A 16,215-nucleotide genomic window follows, 5' to 3' on the forward strand; every position below is an offset into this window, starting at 1 on the left:
TTTCACACAAGTTGGGTTTTATTAATAATAGCCTACTAAATCGAAATTAATCGATTGGTAGGAAATTCATTACTAAGTTGTTAATAGATGTTATACTAATATGATTTGTAAATTTATTTAAAGCCTTATCTGACTAGAAGGCTTCAACATTCAAGTATCGGCATAGAACACGTGAGTCGCCAGCCAGACTCGGGGTCTCGTGCTCGTGGCGTCATTATGTACAGGATGGGACAAGAGCAGTCACGTGGTCGCCTCTGAGTGACACCACATTAATAACTTCGTCTCAATTTACCTGCCAACGAGTTTACACTGTAAAATTTGTTACACATAAATTATTCAGTTTACATATATATAATAATCTGAAATGAAGGGTGGAATTATTGCTTACCCTTGGATGTTTTTTTTTCATGCAACATAACCATAACAGTATACAGTGGGGCCTTGACTTACGATGCTAATCTGTTCCCAGAGACGGATTGTAAGTCGAAATATCGTAAGTCGAAGTGATTTTTCCCATAAGAAATAAAGGGAATTGAATTAATCCGTTCCCCACCCTCCAAAATATTAACTTACAAATACATTTTATAGTGAATACAATGTTTTTTTCTAGCTACAATACAGTACATAAGTTTATCTTATCTTTATGGAGGGCTCTTGATGGCGTATGGAAGATGGTGATGATAGGGAAGGAGGAGAGTTGTTACTGTTTGGAAGGGGAGTCCACTTCCATTATCACATCAGGCAGTGATGTTTTCAATGGTGTACTCTCTCTCCTACATTTTGCCTGAATACCACTAGAACCTGGTTGTTGTTCACTGCTTGTTTCTCTCACTACAAATTTGTCAAGAGACATTTGTTTTTCCCTTCGTTTTAACATTTGTCTGTAATGATGCATCAGTGTCATTGAATAGGTTAAGGCAACGGCCTACTGCAGCTTGATTTGGGTGAGTCGTTTCAGCAAAGGTTTGCAATTCTTCCCATACTGCACACATTTTCTTAATTGTTGAGGAAGAGACATTCTGTACTGGCACATCCTCCCCTGAAGAAATTTCCTCGGCTGCCTCTTCTTGCTGCTCCTTTTGAAGGGCTTGGAGTTCTTTGGTGGTCAGTTCTTCGTTGTGTTCTTCCACCAACTCCTCCACATCAGCACCATCCAACTCCAAGCCCAATTGCCGACCCAGAGAAACAATTTCCTCAACAAGAGACACTACAGGTTCAGGCTCAAACCCCTCAGTCTCATTCTGCAACACATTCAGGCCACAGTTTTCTCCAGACAGAGATCAAAGTTTCTTAAAATTGGCAATGATTTTCTGGTCCATAGGCTGAAGTAGAGGAGTGGTGTTAAGAGGAAGGAACTTTATTGTAACAAAACTAAATTCCTCCGTCAATGAAGGAGCATTCGAGAAGAAGCAGGGCCTTGAGTGGCAAACTGTTCTCCTGCAAATATTTTTTGATTGCAGGGCACACCACCTCATTCACCCACTCCGTAACAAATTGCCTAGTCACCCATGCCTTAGCATTAGCCTTCCACATCATACATTTTGTGTTTCTGCACATTATATTTTTTTGAAAACCCTTGGATTTTCGGAATGATACTCAAGCAAGGGTTTAATTTTCAAATCACCACTCGCATTACCACACAAGACAAGAGTAAACCGATCTTTCATAGGCTTGTGTCCAGGCAATGACTTCTCCTCCTTGGTAATGTGTGTTTTCTTTGGCAATCTTTTCCAGAATAGCCCTGTCTCATCACAATTAAACACTTGTTGTGGTAGGTATGCCTCATTCTGCACAAAATCTTTAAATTCACCAATGAATCTTTCAGCCGCTGGTTTGTTTGAGCTGGCAGCCTCCCCATACCTCACAACACTATGAATTCCACTCCTTTTTCTAAATTTCTCAAACCATCCCCTGCTCGCCTTAAACCTTAAACCTCGCCTTAAGGGAGCCGGTCGGCCGAGCGGACAGCACGCGGGACTTGTGATCCTGTGGTCCTGGGTTCGATCCCAGGCGCCGGCGAGAAACAATGGGCAGAGTTTCTTTCACCCTATGCCCCTGTTACCTAGCAGTAAAATAGGTACCTGGGTGTTAGTCAGCTGTCACGGGCTGCTTCCTGGGGGTGGAGGCCTGGTCGAGGACCGGGCCGCGGGGACACTAAAGCCCCAAAATCATCTCAAGATAACCTCAAGAAACTCTTTCACTTCATCACTCGTTCCAGGGGTTTTCTTTAAAAGGTCTTCATGCAGTCATGCTTCATGAGGTCTGTTATTATCAGTGATGGGGGAGGGGGGGAAAAAGTGAGAGAGATCTATCTTCTTTATGTACTGCTGCCTAGCCATTTATGCCTGGCATGCTAATTACCCCTTTTAATATTAACATTTCCACCAGATTTTTTGTTAAAGCTGTGGATGGAATTGGTTTCAGCAACTCTTCAATGCATTCCACTTCCCCCCTCTAGTCAGTATCTATAGCTTTTTGTGTAAAATAATGTACACCAGCCCTCTTGAATAGGCTTGCATAATAAATTATTCCAAACACACTTGCATTGGGAATATTCACCTCGCTATCTCCAAATGCTCATAACTAGGCTTTGTCAGTTGTTGGATCAGTTATAGTGCTTCCCAACAAACGTTGCTTATTGTGAACTGCAGCAGCTCCAATTGCCTTCTTGACAATTTCAAAATGATCCTTCCTATCAATCATATTGAAATAATCAATTTCAAAATGATGCCAGGATGTGTTTAGTGTCCTGGTATTTTCCTAGGACACCAACCACGATATTCCGCCCCTAATGTATCTTCTCAAAATTATGATATTTTTGTCGCTGAACTTTACTTCAGCTCGGACTTCCTCTCATGGCTCTGGGACACTGAAATATCTGCATTAGCAATCCTTATACTGATTTGAATTCCTCGATAGTCTATGGTTGTCCCCAGTGACCATTTAATATCAACTACAGCAACTGGGATCACAACATTAGGAAAGAAACTTCAACTGACTTTACACCATGTAAAAGGGCGCCTTACAGATGAGTGTACAATGCTTCAGATTCTTAGTCCTGAGGTTCCGGGTTTGATCCCTGGTGGAGGCGGAGACAAATGGGCAAAAAGTTTTTCACCCTGATGCACCTGTTCACCTAGCAGTAAATAGGTACCTGGGAGTTAGACAGCAGCTACGGGCTGCTTCCTGGGGATGTATAACAAAAAGGAGGCCTGGTCGATGACTGGGCCGTGGGGACGCTAAGCCCTGAAATCATCTCAAGATAACCATGTCTAGTTGGTGTGAATGGTAAGTTTGGTGGGATGCCCTTCCTTTGTTAACCAGCTATATGGTTCCTAGCAGTCACATTGCTTTTAATGCTAGTGGCATTTATTCTAATTGGCATCCATAGTTAGCATGTATGCTTTCTGAGAGAGAGAGAGAGAGAATATGGAATTTCATGACTGTCTTAAGTTGTGCAAGTGAGTTCACAGCAAGATGGATGTAAACAAGCGGGGAATCTCCAGAGTGCACATTCATCAGTGCCACTGTCCTGAATTCTCTTGTCTGGGATCTAGGTCTGCCTTGTTGGGTACTTACGAATAGCCTTCTGGCTGGGCAGGCCAATGACATTGCAAGGGTCATTGCATGCCAGTCCTCAATCAACCAGAGCCAGTTATACAAGTTTTTACTTGAAACACGGTGTTGCAGGGTTATGTCGTAGAGCGAGGAGTCAGGGTTGTGTTCCAGTGCGTACATGCAGTGAGGGTCACATCAGTCAGCGGGCTCAGAACTCCTGCCTCCGCCAGTACATTTCCATGATGTCATCGATCTTGTTGACTTGAGCACTGCATTGTCTTAGGAGCAGGCACTTGTGCTTGTCTGCTATTGGTCCAGTCATATACCAGACTGTTGGGTCAGGTAAATGACCCAATGGTAAATTTCCTTGGATTCCCAAAGCATCGTTCTGACACAGGAGTTCACCTTGACTAGATGTGCATCACAATGAAAATGGCAAATTTAGTGTTGATCACCCTTAAGAACTATGCCTGCATTGAAGTTAACTGCCGATTGTCTCGGAATCGCAACTGCAGTAGAGAAAGATATAACCATGTGACCACTGATCAGGAGTAACATACTGAAACAAAGTGCAATCGGGTATAATCTGTTCCATCCATGTACAAAGTGAAGGGTTGAGGTTATTAGTGGTATGTGATCTACAGATTGTTGCCGCTTGATTACTGAAAGATTTGGAGTGAATCTAGATTTGCTGCTCGAATATTTTTGAGAGTTAAACATAACCTTGAGTGTCATGCCCGAGTACATGTGAGCGAGTGTCATACGAGACACCGTGTCAAAGTCCAGCTTCATGATCTGTGCCGGTGCATGCATTGTTTCCACCACGTGCAGTGGAATGCAACCTGTTATTAATTAAACAACTCTTCATTCAAATTTAATTCTTTCCTGCCAGTGATAAACACTGTTTCTTTATGGTTTTATGTTTAATTAGTTTGTGCTTAATCATTTGATGTTTTTTTTGGTTTTATTGATAATTAAAACTAGACTTTGGTTTTAATATTTTTTTTAGGTGATATTGGTCGGCAACATGGAAGTGCGCCCCCACCTACACCAAGTCAAATGACAGGAACCTCGGCTAGCTTCGATTCAGAAGAACGAGGTGATCTCATCTTATTTTATAACCAAGTATATGTACAACAAATGAAGGCATTTGCTCTCAAGTTCCGAGCAGCTCAGGAGGTAGGTTTTTTAAATGCAAAATAATTTGTAAAGATTATTTAAAAATGATCAGACTTAGGCTGAAAGAAATTGGCATCTAGATTGTTTTTAATTTAAAAGCCTATTGACTTTGGATATTATTTCATGTACAGTGTATATTGCATGTTTACCATTTGAAGGTGCGCACATGAATATTTGCAGAACAATGTTACATTTACAGTTGCCTTTATAAAATCCAAAAATATTTCTGAGAGGTACTTCCCTGTAGCTCTAAGCTTAGCTCTGGTACCACAAGCCTTGTTTCAACAAACTAGGCTTCTGAGACCTGTCAGTTATCTTCCAGGTGCCAGGACCATAATCTGGCTATAAGGTGAGGGTTCCCTAGTAGTTTTATACTCTGGGTCCCATAGACACCTGGGCACTGATTGAAGTGGGGTTGGCAGTGGTGGTATTGGGGTGGCCTCCTCTTGGGATATAATGGAGGTTAATTGACTTATTCTTTACAAATTGATTCTATAGGTATGTGAGCCCTTCCCTGGTCTTTTCTCATCTGTAGCAAGGAAAGGTTATCGGCTTTAGATTTTCCGATGGAGGTTTTGTGGTTGCCCTTTGACCCTGAAGGTTTGTCGCTTCATACAGATTTTGTTACCACCTGCAACGATACTATATGAACTTGATACCACCCCAGTTCCCCACGGGTGCATTCAGTCTCAGTTTATGACCTGGATATACTTCCCTTGTGCGTGTTTCTACTACCTCATCGAGTATGGCTCGGGTGTACTTGTATCGGTACCTGCTGCAAAACTGGTACTGAGGTCTGAATTGAATCTATTCTTCTTTGAGGATGGATTTTATTCAACTTTCTGCCTGTGGTGATATCCTAGCTTCTTCATAATTGACAGATAATTATTTAGGGGAGGGGGAAGAGTTGTAAATGGCATCTGTACAGTCTTATGTAGGCACTTGACTGGATGGTAGCATCCTTGTTTTTTTGGGGGGGCCTTTGTAGGGAATGGCAGTTTCATATCCAAGTGCCCTAGATATTCTGTGTTGATAGCACTGGACTAAAAGGCACACTGCCTTGGTGAGATTCCTCCATTCTTTTGCTGTACAAGAGCTTTTAATTCAGGCAGTTCAAGAGGTCTCTCGGTCCCTATTCAAACTTACTTCATATTCTGCTTTGTCTGCTTCTGCAGCTGTGAATGCCATTCTCAAGTTATTCAATCTGCTCGTGTGGGATGTGGTCATGGCCTTCTATGCTTCCAGACATCATGCTTACAGACTTTAGTAATGTCTCAGGTTTTTACTGGATTTTGTTCTTTATCCTACTGATGTCTCAAAGACCTGCTCAAACACAGACATCTCTAGAAGAGGTGTAGGTGTTCAGAAGAGCTGGTTCCCAGCTTTTCTTGTCAACATTGTGGTGCATTTGTCTGTCTTTGAGGCAGCAGTAGGAGATGGCCTAACTGGCCTTGTGCATTTTCCTCTCTGTGGCATCTGTCCTCTGAGTTGATTACTATGATAGTCCTTTTTGCTCTGGCTTTCCTTGGATTACCAGTTGAATTGCCATGCTTGGGCATTGTGATTCAGCTTAGACCCTGGTCCTGGCTCTTGGTAGGTGACAGGTGGGTCTCAGAGCCCTGATGCATTAGGCTAATTCTTGGTGATACCAGAGCCAAGCTTGGTACTACATAGAATTGGTGGTACTTTTCTGGTTGGTACTGGAGGCCAATCAGAAAAGGGCATTTCATTACATTGCTACACACAATAATCTTTTATCTTTGTTGAATTAGGTGTAAAAGTTTGTAATTTGTATTCAAAGTACCTTAGTTATTCACACCGTGACAACATTAACTACTATTTTAATGTTAAAACATTTACATGTGATAAATTTGAGGACTTAGTTTCAATTTTTTTCTTACCCTACTCATTTGTTAAATTCCATTTTTAATTTCAAATTTGTATGAATTCACTTGTGCTTATTATATAGTATACAGAACTGTACTTTGTACTTCATGTATGCAACCAATTTACTGTCAATTTATATTGGGTTTCATTTATTTTTTGTAGGGTGACCTTCCTCCTCTGTCACCACTTCCTGTTGTGCGTCACACTCCAGTCTCTCCCCGTCGAAGAATTTCCAGCAATCACTCTGTCTTCATTAATTCATTGAGTCCAGTGAAGGGCAGTACAGCAATGTCGCCACGGAAACCCTTGCCATATTTTTTCAACAGAAGTCCTGCTAAGGTACTGTAATATTCTATCACCAGTTTAAATGAGTTTCATAGTACTGTCTGTACACATGCTTAGGTAGCTCACTGTCTCTGTGGCAGAGAAATGATTATGGGACTGGTTTGTCACTTGATTAACTTAAAGAACAGTTTCAATGAAATTGATTGAAATAAGGAAGATGAGGACTGGAGGATGATATTACAGAGCAGAGCAAAATAGAGGAAAAGTAGCTATTTAGGGTTCTTACCACCAACAACTGTGGTGTAATCAGTCTCATTCTTGCATTTTAGTGGTAGTTGAATGTGCTACGGACATGCCTTTCCCAAACATATTCCTACAAAAGGCAAATTAGCTTTGGTGGCTACCCATGCCTGTGCAAGCAAAGGCAGGTTTGTTTGACTTTGTAGAATGTGAGAGAATCAACATCTCTGTTTTAACTTCTAACACTTCACTATACAGTGGCACCTCGATTAACAAGCAGCTCTATCTACGAGCATTTCGAGTAACGAGCGAGCCACTCGCAGCAAATTTGTCTCTATTGACGAGCAAAACCACACGGTGCTTCCTAGCGTCTCGCTGGTTCTCACAAATTCTCGAATGCCTCCAACGCCAGTGTTGTTGTTGTATCGTGTACGACAAGCATCCCTCTGCATTTATTTGCGCTTCTTTTTTTTTTTTTTGTGGTTTTGTGACTACAATTTGTGACGCACGATATCATCAAAGAAGCTGCTTGCTAAAAATAGTGTTGTCAAAAGGAAGAAAGAGACAATTACTGTGGATTTGAAGAAGGAAATTATAGCAAAGCATGAGCGTGGTGTTCGTGTGACTGATCTCACATTGGAGTATGGAAGGTCCTCATCAACAATTTGCACCATTAGTAAAGGGATGAGGAGGTAAGGGAGGATGCTGCCTCTTCCAGTGAGATCAGGGAAGTGTTGGGAATGTTTGAAAAGGTGACTGCATACTTGGAAAAGCATCACCCTGATAAAGCAATGACAACCCAGTGTGTGAACATGTTTGGCACCTCACTTGCCAACATTTCTCCTCCCACCATATTGGTATTGTTTTAATTACACTATTTACACATGTTATATATAAGTATCTACATGTTTTGTTCACCATAACTGTACAACTATACTGGTATGGTGTCCAAACAGCATAATTTGTTGTTGGCTTTCAGTAGCAATTTCTTAACCAGAATAGGGGTTTGTTTTAGGGTGCTTATCTTTCTGGGTGCAACCACATGGGGGTTTCTATAGGCCATTGCTCCTCATGTGCCTCTGAGGGGAGCCAGGTTCTGGCTCATGGTCCCCAGCAGGCCTAGAACTCCATTCACATTTACTGATGCCAAAGTTTAATGTATCCATATCAGCCTTGATAGCTCCAGGGAGGCTCTGGGTCTCGCCCAGAAAATGGCGTTTCATTACATTTCATTGGGTTTCTTCTATCATGGGTAATAACCCCCTCCCCCCCTTCCTCCAACAGCAATGCCAACTAGCGATTGAGACCATATTTTCCTTGGACACCAATCATGGCTTCAAGTTCTCTACAACTAAGACATGTGATTTGACGTTTGCTTGAGAGCAGGTCGTTCTTTGTCGGTCTATGATAATACCCTTCTGTAAAAATATTCTGCAAAACTTTTGGGGTTAATGATTAACATTTGTTAGTCTTGGTCACCCTTTGTCCTCTCATCAATGAGTTGAATGCACCAAGACCCTTACTTTACTTTGTCTTGTCCTATACTTCCTGGGGAACTGATACACACTTCTATTTGCACTTCTCTCATGCTGCCTAAACTCTATTATGGCTACCCTGCCCACTCCTCTTCTCCTTTGGCCCTTCGTTACCTTGATGCTCTGCACCATACTGGGTCACATCTCGGCACTGGTGCTTTTTATTTTTATTTATTTATTTATTTATTTATTTATATATTCAAAGAGTTCTTACATTCTTGTATATTTTTTTCATTCGTCCTCTACCCAGAGCTTGTATCTTGAAACCGGTATTCTGTCTCTAATGGATTGTCGGGATCTTCACTGCTTTTGAGGTCCCTGCAATATCCTCTCTTGCTTGTTCCGTGCATTGATTGTTATCCCCTGAAATGGGTCCCTGTTTCCTTTCATCATCTTTATTTTTCTGAGAGGATGTCTTGAAAGATTTTCTTTTGGTTCATGTGTGCAATCTCTTGCTGCATGTTGTTCAGTCCTTGCCCTCTTGGAGGGTCTTGCATAGTTATGAAAGAACTTGACCCCACATGGTAATGGCTTATTCTCCTATATTAAAGTTAAATCTTTCAACACTATTCTTTGTGCTTGGACTATTGCCTTATACACAGATGGGGCTAAGTCTGTTAGCAGTGTTGATGACTGTTATCTTTCCTGACCAAACATATATGTTGCTGCCTATACCTGGAAACTAACATTTTCACAGTGGAACTTTATGCAATTCTATATTTTCTTCAACTGGCTTTCTGGCGGCTCCGTTCTCGGTGTCATTGTGGTCAGCTCTGTGCCCTCATGGCCCTGGAGTCTTTTAACCCTTTGCATTCTGTGGTGGTAGAAATCTGATATTGTTTGTTACAAACCTCTAGCAGGTTTAAGACAGTGAAGCTTTCTGGGTTCCCAGACATATTGGCATTGCCTGAAATGAACGTGTGATCTCCTCCTGCTAAGGAGGCCATCCGTACGTGTTATGTTTCCCAAACAGGCTTGTCTTATTCTGATTTCTACCCAGTCATTCATTTGTCAATCCATGACTGTTGGCAGGGTCATTGGTCTGATGTTACAGGCAACAAACTGCACACTCTTAAATGTAACTTATTCCCATGTTACATTTACTTATTCCCAATTATATAAAAATATATAATATATATATTTTTATATAATTATTTTTTTATTGGCCATTAATACTTAATTCATGGGCAGTTAATGGAATGCTGCCTTGCTTCTTACTGTCCAAACTGCATTGTCCACCTGATTTTCAGGAAGGTTGTCATTCTTGCTTTCTTGATCTCCATCTGGGTTGTTTGTCCCATGATAGAATCCTTTGTAAATCAGATACCTTTGGTATTGCTCACCTTGTGTCCTTTTGTTCTCATATTGGCAAAGTAAGCCTTATTTAGTGCCTTTTGAATATCCAGTGACATTGATGATGCTACATACTCTTCATGACTTGTTGATGTTGCATTGCTTTTAATATTACAGAACTTGAGTAAAGAAAAAAAAAAGCTCATGTGTATTTTTCTATATTTTTTTTACAGGATCTAAGGGTCATCAATACAATGCTCAAGATGAAAGGAGTAGGAGTGAAACGTTTGTTGGGTGACTCTGATCTCAGTGGGTCAGATATTAAGCGGCCTCTTATTGGCATGACAAAACGCATACAAGGAGTCTTGGGTGATCGTTTGTCAGCCACCCCAACATTAGATCTCCAAGAATCTGCAGCCACGCAAGATTCCTCGGCTTTGCCTCAAAATGGTCATGCAACAGAGCTAGTTAGTGAAGACTACAGTACACCAGAACAGTCTTAGCCTTTGAATAGCTTTTAGGAGTGTTGATAGAATTGATTGTTGCTTATTTCTCTATAAAATGAGTGGACTTAATAGCAAGCTTGTATTGGTATGTAATTCTCGTTTTTCCTTATTAGGTGTAAATTCCTACAGTGAGGATTAAATGAGTGTTTTCAGACTACAGTAGTATGAGGTTGGTTCTGCTTGTAAAACATGGAATGCACATAACTTGCAAATCTTAATCGTAACCAGCATGTTTGTGTACATCTTGCTGATATCTCGACGTGGTAAGACATCAGATTGTCAACTTACAAATGGGTCTTATTGTCTGCAAACCAAAGAAATTTGGTTGTGGTTGATATTGAAGGGCATGTTGGGCATTTAAAGACATCACTGCAACACTTGGATTAATTGGTGGCAATATTTATAAATGATTAAGTTCTTCAGTTATATTCTGAATATCTTCTTATCTTCAGAAAGATAAGATGTTCATTATAAAACTGATAGGAAATTTTATTCACATGTTTATATAGTGATAATTATATAATAAATGTTTATCGTTGTAACTTAAATGTTTTAATTTACAATTATACAGTTGTGTACTTTATTTTAAATTTATTAAAGTGTATATAATTGTATTTTCATTGTCATAGCAATGAAAATGATGTAATACAGCTTGCCATGTATGCCTGTTCAAGATTTAGGTTGTGTTCTCTTGTTGTTTAGACATGAAAAATATCAAGTTATTTGATGGTCTCCTGTTATATCACAGGGCAGTATTAGGAGAAGGGGGGCAGGGTGGGGGGGGGTAGAAATTGGAGTACAAGCTTGTATATTGTAATAAATTGATAAATATCCATTTTTCCATATTTATGATATGCAAATTTATTAAAATGTTAGATAATCTTAATCTTCAGTTGATAAACAATTTTGCATATTAGTGTTGTGTGTTTACAAATATTCCTACATTACTGTTACCACTTTCGCATTCAGATGATGCTAAAATGTATCGTCCATAGTCCAGTATCAAGTGTTATGATGACACTGAAATGCATCATTCCTCGCAAAATTACCAAAAATCATTTTACTTTATTACTGTGGATGAAGCAAAGTCTTAAGGGACCATCCAGAGATCATTTCTGCCAACTATATATCACTGTAAAATATAATTGCTCTATCAGAATTTCCGACATTTCAGAGTCATTTTTGAGCCGAACTCTGATTCTCTGCACCTATTTTCAGTTTTAAATTACGACTTTTTATACCGACAATATGCCAATTACTGAAAACGGCGAAAGGTCATATTTTACACAAACCCACCTCTGCAGTTTTCAAATATCTGAAATGTCGGAAATTTGACTCCTGAGTGTCATTTTTGAGCCGAATTCTCTCTGCCCCTATTTTCAGTTTCAAATTACGACTTTTTATACCGAAAGTATGCGCATTACTGAAAACGGCGATGGGTCAAATTTTACCCAAGCCCCCCCCTGCAGTTTTCAAAATATCCGAAATGTTGGAAATTTGACTCCTGAGCGTCGTTTTTGAGCTGAATTCTGACTCTTTGCACCTATTTTCAGTTTTAAATTACGTCTTTATATACCGATAATATGCCAATTACTGAAAACTAGCGCATGAGTCAGATTTTTACCCCCCCCCCCCCCCCAGGCAGTTTCCAAAATATCAACTAGGCTGTGGTGGGTATGTGGGCCGCTCTAAGCAACAGCCTGGTGGACCAAACTCTCACAAGTCAAGTCTGGCCTCGGGCCGGGCTTGGGGAGTAGAACAACTCCCAGAACCCCATCAACCATGGTATCCTGAAATGTCGGAAATTTGACTCCTGAGCGTCATTTTTTAGCTGAATTCTGACTCTGCATCTATTTTCAGTTTCAAATTACGAATTTTTTATTCCTGAAAATATGCCAATTACTGAAATCGGCGATTTAAAATCGTTAAATTAACACTATTTAATATGTATCTGGGGAAAAATTGTGACATATCGCTGTTTTTAGTAATTGGCATATTTTCGGTATAAAAAACGTAATTTAAATCTGCAAATAAGTGCAGTGAGCCAGATTTCGGCTCGAAAATAACTCTCATTAGTCAGATTTGCGAATATTTCCAATATTTTGAAAACTGGCGAGGGGAGTTTGGGCAAAATGTGACTGTTACGAACCCGACTGCATCGTCGGAGTATGGAAGTAGCGACGTCGGCGCCATCTGTGAGTCTGCTCCCCAACCCCCACAGTACCGGACGCAATATGGACGATGCTATATGGTGGTGGCTGTCTGATACATGCAAAGGTTCAATTCCTGCCTTGGTCAGCCAGAGGAGTCGCTGTGGATGACCTCTTGTGAGGTGGCGACTAGAAATCAACTGCTATCTGTTGTGATATGAGCTGTATATATGCCAGAGTCCGTAAGTTGGCTTTCCTAGTTTCACCAGTACCTGCCAGCTTGCTGATGACGTGTCTGTATCCACAGAGGCGACGTAAGGCTGCAGTGGTACGGAGACAAGCAGTCTACCCTGGGCAGCCTAATCTCTACTTAATTCTGCTTGATGATTAAGTGAGCCACCACCGAAGAAGGACTGTGTGGTATCTGCTTTCTGCCAGTGGAGTGGCAAGGAAAGAATTGGGCGTATTGGACTGGCTAGGGGGAAGTTCCGACCGGTAGTAGAGTGCCTGTTTGAGGAGCGTTACTAGCCCGTCGTTAGAGGCTCCTGCCAGGGGTTCGCTACCCCTGTATTTGTCCGTGTAGAGGCCCATCAGCGCAGTAGCTAAAGTTCTCTGCCAGCACTTGGCTGGACATTGATTGTGGGCATTCACACGAGGCACCTAGTAATACTGTTGGTAGGCTGGCCCATGGCAAGGGTAGACTCGTTGGTGTTTCCGAGAACTGGTTGAGGACGGTACTGTGTGTTGAGGAAACACGGAAAGTTGACAAAGGCTGCATCGCTTTAGCATCGAGGAGTGCTTAGTGTCCTATGTGAGAGCGACACATCCCTGGAAAAACAAACCGTAACTGTCACTATTTTCCGCTTGTTACAACTTGCAATAAAGTTGTTACATCTTGGCTTAACATGTTTATGACGTATTAGAACGTTATTACAACTTGCTATATTGGTTGTTATAACTGGTTAGGTGTTAAAACTTGTTCCAACGTAGTACCAACGTCGTAGTTTCGGTGTGTGTTTGGCGGGATGTAAATATTCACTTGTAGTAATATTATAGCATTTAATATTTAAGATGATGGGAAAGTGGTAATAAGTTAAGTGAATATACTGATAAAGGATGAAGTGTTGTGTTCATTTCATCTCCCCCCTTTTAATTTCTTGCATTACCTAGCCTACTCCTTCAAAGCCATTACCGACTTGGGGTCGGATACTAGTACTTTGGTTCCACCATCAAAGAACCCGGTTGCGACCCATAGCGGCTGTAACAGTGACCCATCGCCGTTTTCAGTAATTGCATAGTTTCGGTATAAAAAAAAGTAATTTAAAACTACAAACAGGTGCAGTGAGCCAAAATTCACCTCGTAAATAACGCTCAAGTCACATTTGCAATATTTCTGATATTTTGAAAACTTCAGGGGGGGGGGCAAAATATGACCCATCGCTGTTTTTGGGTATAAAATATCGTAATATAAAGCTACAAATATGTGCAGTGAGACAGAATTCGGTTCGACAATAACACTCATGAGTCAGATTTGCGATGTTTCAGATATTTTGAAAACTGCAAGTGGGGAGGGGGGGGGGACAAAATGCTGACCCATCTTCGTTTTCGTTAATGGGAATATTTTCGGTATTACAAATCGTAATTTCAAACTGCAAATGGGATCACAGAGCCAGATTTTGGCTCGAAAATAACGCTCATGAGTCAGATTTACGATATTTCCGATATTTTAAAACTGCCGATTTGATTTGGGCAAAATATGACCCATCGCCGTTTTCAGTAATTGGCATATTTTCGGTATAAAAAGTCGCAAATTCAAACTGCAAATAGGTGCAGTGAGCAAGAATTTGGCTAAAAAATATCGCTCATCATTCAGATTTGCGATATTTCCAATATTTTGGAAACTGCAAGGGGGGGGGGGGCAAAATGTCAACCATCGCTGTTTTAGCTAATTGACATATTTTCGGTAAAAAAAATCGTAATTTCAAATTGCAAATAGGTGCAGTGAACCAGAATTCGGCTCGAAAATGACTATGATTCAGATTTCCGATATTTTGAAAACTGCAGAGGGGGGGGGGGGGTTAGGCAAAATGTAACCCATCGCCGTTTTCAGTAATTGGCATGTTTACGGTATAAATAGCCGTAGTTTTAAACTGCAAATAGGTGCAGTGAGCCAGAATTCGGATTGAAAATAACGCTCATGATTCAGGTTTGCAATATTTCAGATAATTTGAAAACTGTAGTGAGATATGGGAAAAATGTGACCCATCGCTGTTTTCACTAATTGGCATATTTTCGTTATAAAAAAATCGTAATTTCAAACTGCAAATAACTTTCTCAAGTATGCTAGCTGGTATGTCAAGAGGAGTACAACCTGGATCACGATATACTCTGTCCATCATCATCCTGATTGTTTCGTCCACAGGCACGTTGGTAAACAGCGAATCCACATCCACCGAGGCTCTTATCCCTGTGGCCCGTGCTCTCCTCAGTAAGTCAACGAATTCCTTTGGAGACTTCAGGCTGAAAGCACAAGGCACATAAGGAGTCAGCAGGCTGTTGCGTCGCTTAGCCAGTCTGTATGTGGGTGTGGGTATCTGGCTGATGACTGGCCGAAGTGGGTTTCCAGGCTTTTGGGTCTTGACATTCCGATATGCGTAACCTGGTTTGTACTTCCCGATAACCTTTGGCAGGTGGTAGTCCGGATTTCTTGGCGTTCAGTTTCGATCAATCTGTTTACCTTCGTTTTCAATTCGGCTGTAGTGTCCTTCGTTACCCTTTGGAATTTAGTTTGGTCGGAGAGGATGAGGTTCATTTTTGCCAGATATTCGTCTTTTTTAAGAATAACGTATATTGGCGACTTAATTGTCACCTCTCCTGACGACTATCTCCTTATTCTCACGAAGGCTCTTATCTGCCGCTTTGAACTCGTGGGACAATATGGTGCTTCTGTAGTTACCTCGAATCTTTCCTCTTTCTGCAATAAGTTCCGCTTGTAAGGTGTTTTTTAGTGGTAACCTTCTTTTGCGTCTCGATGTCAAATATGTCATCCCTGTGGAAGGCCTGTGGACGAATCAATCAGGATGATGATGGACTGAGTGTATTGTGATCCGGTTTGTACCCCTAGGATCTCTTTCTAGGCGATTAACTATGCACAAACAACAGGGCTCCATTAAGGAGCATATAATCTCCTCACACAACCAGACCGTCATCAGAGAAATCTTAACAAGCAACAGAGAAATTATCGACAGATACAACGATAACAGGAGACTCTACATCAGTGAGGCCCAACACATCAAAAAGTCAAAACCAACGATCAACAGCCAATTAACACATAATTACATTCTACCCACTTCATGACCCCGAACCAGCACAGAAGCAAGAAGATAAAACACACAATATACCCATTGTTTCGTGTTCTGTCTTTTCCCTATTCTATTTGTATTCTGTCACCTCATCCAAAAACGAATACAAGCACGATCTGAGTATATATAAAATTGTTTTTGAAAATGTAAGAAGTGTTCTTGCGAAACGCATCTAGGCGTCAGACCATAAATAAAGTATGAAAATGAACTTTGGAGAGTT

At 40.9% G+C, this 16,215-nt stretch overlaps 1 protein-coding gene across 1 annotated transcript in view; it reads left to right on the plus strand.

Annotated features, from left to right (window-relative positions):
- Positions 1-11,399, plus strand: part of Rbf (Retinoblastoma-family protein) — a 75,913-nt gene extending 64,514 nt beyond the window's left edge. Inside the window, exons 15-17 of the mRNA XM_045726942.2 lie at positions 4,568-4,737; positions 6,787-6,963; positions 10,211-11,399. Of these exons, the coding sequence (XP_045582898.1) occupies positions 4,568-4,737; positions 6,787-6,963; positions 10,211-10,480 (617 nt within the window). The 3' untranslated portion in view covers positions 10,481-11,399. The remainder of the gene's footprint in view (positions 1-4,567; positions 4,738-6,786; positions 6,964-10,210) is intronic.
- Positions 11,400-16,215: the final 4,816 nt, after the last annotated feature.

The sequence above is a fragment of the Procambarus clarkii genome, chromosome 10 (assembly GCF_040958095.1).
Source record: "Procambarus clarkii isolate CNS0578487 chromosome 10, FALCON_Pclarkii_2.0, whole genome shotgun sequence".
Classification (NCBI taxonomy): domain Eukaryota; kingdom Metazoa; phylum Arthropoda; class Malacostraca; order Decapoda; family Cambaridae; genus Procambarus; species Procambarus clarkii.